General features: G+C 37.5%; 1 protein-coding gene across 1 annotated transcript; it reads left to right on the plus strand.

Moving 5' to 3' along the window:
* The first annotated feature begins 564 nt into the window (after positions 1-564).
* LOC129651716 (olfactory receptor 13D1-like) lies at positions 565-1,518 on the plus strand. The gene has a single exon (XM_055580319.1). The coding sequence runs from the start codon at positions 565-567 to the stop codon at positions 1,516-1,518; it is 954 nt and encodes a 317-aa protein (XP_055436294.1).
* The last annotated feature ends 7,138 nt before the right edge of the window (positions 1,519-8,656 follow it).

Here is an 8,656-nt window from a genome sequence, read left to right on the forward strand (position 1 = left end):
GTTCAAAGCTTCAACAAATAAGAATATCATGGCATTGAAATATATATAATATCATATATGAAACGAGTCGCCAGTCCAGGTTCGATGCATGATACTGAATGCTTGGGGCTGGTACACTGGGACGACCCAGAGGGATGGTATGGGGAGGGAGGAGGGAGGAGGGTTCAGGATGGGGAACATGTGTATGCCTGTGGCGGATTCATTTCGATATATGGCAGAATCAATACAATATTGTAAAGTTTAAAAATAAAATAAAATTTAAAAAAAAGAAAGTAAAAAGTAAATAGTTCTTCCCTGACTCAGAATTTGTGCATCATAATGTCAGAAATGGAATATTAAGTTTGTATTTTTAATAAACTACCAACATAACTATTGTCTTTCGTCTATTCCCTGACACATGAGGTAAAAGAAAAATTTGAAAATCTAAACTCACAACTGTAAACCCAGCCAGCTAATACTGACCTGTTGCCCTTCCTCCAATATTCTCTTACTTTGTATTATAATACTGTATAGAGTCCTTAAACCCGCATCTCTTCTGGATTACTCCAGGTATGAAAATGTGAAATGGAAAGGACCAATTGGACAGACATTGAGTTCATTCTACAGGGACTTTCTGAGTATCCAAGAGCAGAAAAACTCCTTTTTGCGATGTGTTTGTTGATGTACCTGGTGATTCTCCTGGGGAACAGCACTTTGATCATCCTCACTCTCCTGGATTCCCACCTTCACACCCCTATGTACTTCTTCCTCTGTAATCTTTCCTTCCTTGACATTTGGTACACATCCTCCTTTATCCCCTCAGTGCTGATACACTTTCTATCCGAGAAAAAAACTATCTCCTTCACTAGGTGTGTTGTTCAGATGTCTGTCTCTTACACTATGGGGTCGACAGAGTGTGTGCTTCTAGCAGTGATGGCATATGACCGTTCCATAGCCATCTGCAGCCCTCTGAGATACCCTAGCATCATGAGCAAGGCGCTTTGTATTCAGATGGCAGCTCTCTCCTGGGGACTGGGCTTTCTCAACTCATTGACAGAAACAATTCTTGCAGTGCAGTTGCCCTTCTGTGGAAAAAATGTCATCAATCATTTTGTTTGTGAAATATTGGCTTTTGTCAAGCTAGCTTGCACAGATATATCCTTGAATGAGATTGCTATCATGTTGGGCAATGTAATATTTTTATTTGTTCCATTACTGTTGATTTGTATCTCCTACATTTTCATCCTTTCCACTGTCCTAAGAATCAATTCAGCCGAAGGAAGAAAAAAGGCTTTTTCCACCTGCTCAGCCCACATAATGGTGGTGACTGTGTTTTATGGGACAATCCTCTTCATGTATATGAAGCCAAAGTCCAAAGACGCTGCTTTTGATAAATTGATTGCCCTGTCCTATGGAGTCGTCACACCGATGCTCAATCCTATCATCTATAGCCTGAGAAATACAGAAGTGCATGGCGCTATGAGAAAATTGACAGCTAGACTGGTTCTGGAGGAAAGAATGAGAAATTTGCATCTTTGAATTTACGCACAAAATAAGCTCATATATTGGAGGCAAGGTTTTCAGTATAAGCAGAACAAAGGAAATAAAGGCTATACGTAAAATCACAGAATTTAAGAGTTGGGAAGAAATTTCACGGTAATAATCTAACTTCATCATTTATGAAAATAGCATAAAAATGTAGAGACAACTAGTCCATGAAGTGAGAGCAAACTTTTAGAAACCAGAAAAAAATTGAAATTAAACTTTTCCAGAAATATCCAGGTTTAATTTTTCACAATTAAAAATATGTATTTTTCATTCCCCTTTTTGAGAGAACTACTTGAGTTCATGTTTTTTCTCTTTATTACTCATTGTTGCTTTACTCAGGGACTTGATCGGCCCCAACCTCATTTTTCTAGTATATATATATATTCCTTCTTCTTTCCCTTGCTGTGTTTCTTCTACTCAGTCTGCAACACTATGCTGCATGCACTATGTAGTTATCCAAATATATCCTGTTCTTCCACACTTAAGGACAATAGTATATGTCACTTCATCCCCATTATCATATTTCTCCTATGGTGACAACACAGGCATCTAATTAAAGAAAATTTAAATGTTTTATCTTCTGAAAAATCCTTCCAAAGTTACCCACAGTGAAAGCACTGTTTACAATTGCAGAGATATGGAAGCAACCTAAGTGTCCATCAGCTGATGAATGGATAAAGAAGATGTAATGTGTCTGTGTATATATATGTGTGTGAATATCGTTGTTGTTTACTTGCTATGTCCAAAATTTTGGGGAACCCATAAACTGTCCCCGGCCAGCTTCTCTGTCTAAAAGATTTCTCAGACAAGAATACTGGAGTGGGTTGCCATTTCCTTCTCCGGGGGATCTTCCTGACCCAGAGATCGAATCTGTGTGTCCTGAATTGGCAGGGGCATCTTTACCATTGAACCATCAGGGAAGCCCCAATAGAATATTACTCAGCCACAAAGAAAGAATGAAATTCTGCCACCTAAAGCAACATAGATATACCTAGAATATATTACACTTAGTGAAATGAGTCAGAGAATGACAAATACTCTATGCTATTACTTTTATGTGAAATCTAAAAAATAGAACTAATGAATTTATGTTAACAAACAGTAACAGAGTCACAGATATAGAGAACAAGCTAGTGGTCATCAGTGAGGAGAGGGAAATGGGGAGGATGAGCCAAGGTATGGAATGAAGAGACAAACTATTATGTATAAATAAGCAACAAGATTTCCTTTCCAGAAGAGGAAATATATCCATTATTGTCTATTAATACTTTAAATGGAGTATAATCTGTAAAAATAGTAAATCACCATGCTGTATAACTGAAACAAATACAATATTGTAAATCAACTCTATTTCAATAGAAAAGAAGTAAAAATTAAAAATAAGGCAATAAGGATGCATCCTTCATCCATATAACATTATAATTTTCAGGTACATGTTATTTGAAAGGTGGGAGTAATTAAGGACAATGTTTCTACAATTAATCTCTTTTTTATAACCTATAACTTTTTTTAAAATGTATTTTCTGAAAACTTACCACATACATTTTGTTTGCAGTTCTGTATATTAAAATTTATTGGCTATGAGGACAAGTATTAAAATTAAAATTCCACTTGTAATCATTATCATATTATAAGAAGAAAAAGATGTGGGAACTGTGGAGAGATTGAGGTAAAGTGAATCAAAAGAAATGGGAGCTCAATTATATATAGGACATGACACAAGAGATAAGTAAACATAAGAGGTATAGTGAGAGCCTGCTTACCACTGACAGAGAGTTACACACACAGAAAGAGGAAAAACAAGAATAAACCATGAGATACTGGGTAAGAAGATAGTGTGAACTCACTGCTTTCAGTATATACATAGAGCAATATACATACAGAAAAATAGAGATATAGATATGGCTAAGCATATATATAGAAATTAATATGGATTACACAAATGTTCAAACTACCACAAAATGTTCAAACTACCACACAATTGCACTCATTTCACATGTTAACAAGATAATATTAAATAGCAAGATAATGCTCAAAATCCTTCAAGCTAGGCTTCAACAGTACATGAACCAAAACCTTGTAGATGTAAAAGCTTGATTTAGAAACATCATAGGAACCAGAGATCAATTTGCCAACATCTATTGGATCATAGATAAAGCAAGGGAATTCCAGAAAAAACATCTACTTCTGCTTTATGGACTATGCTAAAGCCTTTGACCTTGTGGATAACACCAAATGGTAGAAAATTCTTAAAAGAGGTGGGAATACCAGACTGCCTTACCTGCCTCTTGAGAAGCTGTATGCAGGTCAGGAAGGAACAGTTAGAAGTGGACATGGAACAATCAACTGGCTCCAAATTGGGAAAGATGTACATCAGGTTGGATACTTTCACCTTGCTTATTGAATTACTATGCAGAGTACATCATGAGAAATGCTGAGCTTGATGAAGCACAAGCTGAAATCAAGATTGCCAGGAAAAATATGAATAACCTCAGATAAGCAAATGACACCAGCCTAATGACAGAAAGCAAAGAGGAACTAGAGATCCTCTTGATGAGGATGAAACAGGAGAGTGCAAAACTAGCTTAAAACACAACATTCGAAAAACTAAGATCATGGCATTCAGCCCCATCACTTCATGGCAAATAGACGGGGGGGAAATGGAAACAATGAGAAACTTTATTTCTTGGGCTCCAAAATCACTGTCGATGATGACTGGAGCCATGAAATTGAATGGCGATTGTTCCTTGGAAGAAAAGCTATGACAAACGTTCAGTTTGTTCAGTTCAGTTCAGTTCAGTTGCTCAGTCATCCGACTCTTTGCGACCACATGAATCACAGCACACCAGGCCTCCCTGTTTATCAGCATTCTAAAACCAGCTTGAACATCAGGAAGTTCACGAATCACGTATTGCTGAAGCCTGGCTTGGAGAATTTTAAGCATTACTTCACTAGCGTGTGAGATGAGTGCAATTGTGCGGTAGTTTGAGCATTCTTCGGCATTGCCTTTCTTTGGGATTGGAATGAAAACCGACATTTTCCAGTCCTGTGGCCACTGCTGAGTTTTCCAAATTTGCTGGCATATTGAGTGCAGCACTTTCACAGCATCATCTTTCAGGATTTGAAATAGCTGAACCTGAATTCCATCACCTCCACTAGCTTTGTTCATAGTGATGCTTCCTAAGGCCCACTTCACTTGACATTCCAGGATGTCTGGCTCTAGGTGAACGATCACACCATCATGATTATCTGGGTCGTGAAGATCTTTTTTGTACAGTTCTGTGTATTCTTGCCACCTCTTCTTAATATCTTCTGCTTCTGTTAGGTCCCTACCATTTCTGTCCTTTTGACCTCATCTTTGCATGAAATGTTCCCTTGGTATCTCTAATTTTCTTGAAGAGATCTCTAGTCTTTCCCATTCTGTTGTTTTCCTCTATTTCTTTGCATTGATCACTGGGGAAGGCTTTCTTACCTCTCCTTGCTAGTCTTTGGAACTCTGCATTCAAATGGGTATGTCTTTCCTTTTCTCCTTTGCTTTTTGCTTCCCTTTTTTCACAGATATTTGTAAGGCCTCCCTAGACAGCCATTTTGCTTTTTTGCATTTCTTTTTCTTGGGGATGGTCTTGATTCCTGTCTCCTGTACAATGTCACAAACCTCCATCCATAGTTCATTAGACACTCTGTCTATCAGATCAAGGCCCTTAAATTTATTTCTCACTTCCACTGTAGGGTCATAAGGGATTTGATTTAGGTCATACCTGAATGGTCTAGTAGTTTTCTCCATTTTCTTCAATTTCAGTCTGAATTTGGCAATAAGGAGCTCATGATCGAAGCCACAGTCAGTTCCTAGACCGCATAGTAAAAAGCAGAGACATCACTTTGACAAGGAAGGCCATATAGTCAAAGCTATGGTTTTTCCAGTAGTCACATACAGATGTGAAAGTTGGACCATAAAAAAGGCTGAGCACCAAAGAACTGATGCTTTTAAGTTATGGTGCTGAAGAAGACTCTTGAGAGTTCCTTGGACAGCAAGGAGATCAAATCAGTCAATCCTAAAGGAAAGCAACTCTGACTATTCATTGGAAGGACTGATGCTGAAGCTGAAGCTCCAATACTATGGTCACCTGATTCAAAGAACCGACTCACTGGAAAAGACCTTAATGCTGGGAAATATTCAGAGCAGGAGGAGAAGAGGGTGGCAGAGGATGAGATGATTGGATGGCATCCTCAACTCAATGGACATGAATTTGAGCAAACTCTTGGAGTTAGTGAAACACAGGAAAGCCTGGTGGGCCACAGTCCATTGGGTTGCAAAGAGAGCAACTGAACAACAGCAAAATATGGATGCAAATATTTGTAAAAGTGTGTATATTTACATGTACATAGGTGCATATAAAAGCACATTTATTCCCCACTTGTGACCACTGAGAACGCCTAAGAATGATAAATGAAAAAATGTTAACTTTGAAATCTATGTACATTGGGTATAGAATACTATCAGTTCAGTTCAGTCAGTGCATGTCCGACTCTTTGCAAGCCAATGGACTGCAGCACGCCAGGTTTCCCTGACCATTACCAACTCCCGGAGTCCACCCAAACCCATGTCCATTGAGTTGGAGATGCCATCCAGTCATCTCATCCTCTGTTGTCCCCTTCTCCTCCTGCCTTCAGTCTTTCCAGGCATCATGGTCTTTTCCAAAGAAAAAGTGCCAAGTCAGTTGGCCAGTGTATTGGACTTTCAGCTTCAGCATCAGTCCATCCAGTGAATATTCAGGACTGATCTCATTTAGGATTGACTGGTTGGTTCTCTCTGCTGTCCAAGGAACTCTCAAGAGTCTTCTCCAACACCACATTTCAAAAGCATCAATTCTTCAGCACTCAGCTTTCCTTATGGTCCAACTTTCACATCCATACATGACTACAGGAAAATCCATAAGCTTTGACTAGACAGACCATTGTTGGGAAAGTAATGTCTCTGCTTTTTAATATGCTATCTAGATTGATCATTGCTTTTCTTCCAAGGAGCAAGTGTATTTAATTTCATGGCTACAGTCACCATCTGCAGTGATTTTGGAACCCAAGAATGTAAAGTCTGTCACTATTCTCATTGTTTCCCCATCTATTTGTCATGAAGTGAAGGGATTACCTGCCATGGTCTTAGTTTTTTGAATGTTGAGTTTTAAGCCTGCCTTTCACTCTCTTCTTTCACTTTCATCAAGAGGTTCTTTAGCTCCTCTTCATTTTATGCCATAAGGGTGGTGTCACCTGCATATCTGAGGTTATTGATATTTCTCCTGGCAATCTTGATTCCAGCTTGTGCTTCCTCCAGCCAGCATTTCTCATGATGTACTCTTCATTTAAGTTTAATAAGCAGGGTGAGAATATACAGCCTTGATGTATTCCTTTCCCAATTTGGAACCAGTCTTAGTTCCATATCTGGTTCTAACTGTTCCTTCTTGACCTGCATACAGATTTCTCAGGAGGCAGGTAAGGTGGTCTGGTATTCCCAACTTGTTAAGAATTTTCCATAGTTTGTTGTGATTCACACAGTCAAAGGCTTTGGCATAGTCAGTAAAGCAGAAGTAGATGTTTGTTTGTTTGTTTTTTTCTGGAATTCTCTTGCTTTTTCTATGATCCATTGGATTGTTGGCAATTTGATCTCTGGTTCCTCTACCTTTTCTAAATCCAACTTGATCATCTGGAAGTTCTCAGTTCATGGACTGTTGAAGCCTAGCTTGGCTAATTTTGAGTATTACTTTGCTAGCTTGGGTAATGTGTGCAGTTTGTGGTATTTGAACATTCTTTGGCATTGCTTTTCTTTCTACAAGATTATAGAATACTATAGTGACCCTTTTTCTTTCGGTACTTTAATGTTGTGGTTTCTTCATTATCTCAGGCTTGCAGTGAGAAGAAACCTCTCTCTTATGAGTATAAGGTATCTCTTTTCTGATTTTTAAGCATTTTGTTTAAGATGCACCTTGGTGTGGTTTTCTTTCCATTTCTCATTATTTTGGATACTGAGATTCTTTTGTCTATGTATTTATTGTTTTCATCAAGTTTAGAAAGTTTCTATCCATTATTTAAATGTTATTTTTGTTTTGCATTTTGTATTTACTTAAAATACATTTTATTTCAATGCATTTTGTATTTACTACTGCTTTTTCTTTTTTGGACTCCAGTTATATGTATACCATATCACTTAAAGCTGTCTCACACAGTTAATGGTCTGTTCACTTGTTTTCATTCCTTTTCTCTTTGTTTTATTTTAAAGTGTTACTATTTCTCTGATTCCTTGTTCACTAATCTTTCCTTCTGCAGGGTCCAATTACTTTAATTCCATCCAAAGTATACTGGATAGATTCATATTAGATACACTTCATTACTAGATCTTAGAATTTGTATTTTTAAAATATCTCTAAATATATAATTTATACTTATAAATATAAATATATTTATTTATAAATATATATCTCTAAATATAATTTTCTGTGTCTCAAATGACATGATTTTTTCTCAGCCGTCTTGACTACATTAAATACAGTCAGAAACTTCTTAATGTCATGTCTAGTAATTCTATCACTGTCCTGTTTGCTGCTTTAAAAATCTACTTTCTTTTTTTTTTTTTATTAAAATATTTTTAACAACTAAAAGGTGTGTCCATTTAGGTTATACAAGGTGAATTTTATAGTGTGCAATGTGTTGATTTTATTCTCAGCCTTGTGTGAGCTCTGAAAATCATTCCCTCCAGTTCTCCTGGATGATCCTTTCCCAGGTCCTGCTTAGTTTCTTCATACACCTTCACTGATCAGAACTCAGCTGAAAGCAGAGTGGTGTCCCTTTAGAGCTCTAGCTCTTTTTTCTGTAGCTTCCTCCTCACTGGATTTGGACTTGAAAGCTAGCTGCCTTGTTCTCCCTGGCCTCTCAATTCCATCCTCAAATCCTTTCCCGATGGGTTCCCTCTCCCTATCTTATTACCTGGAAATTCATCACTCAGGGAAGTAAGTTGGGAAAATTAAAGTGTTCACTTCATTTGTTCCTCATCTCTCAGGGATCACTGTCCTATGTTGTTTGATGTACAATATCTTAAAATGTATTTTTCACACTTATTTCTGTTGTATTTTTATTGCTT

This window comes from Bubalus kerabau, chromosome 4 (assembly GCF_029407905.1).
Source record: "Bubalus kerabau isolate K-KA32 ecotype Philippines breed swamp buffalo chromosome 4, PCC_UOA_SB_1v2, whole genome shotgun sequence".
Lineage (NCBI taxonomy): Eukaryota > Metazoa > Chordata > Mammalia > Artiodactyla > Bovidae > Bubalus > Bubalus kerabau.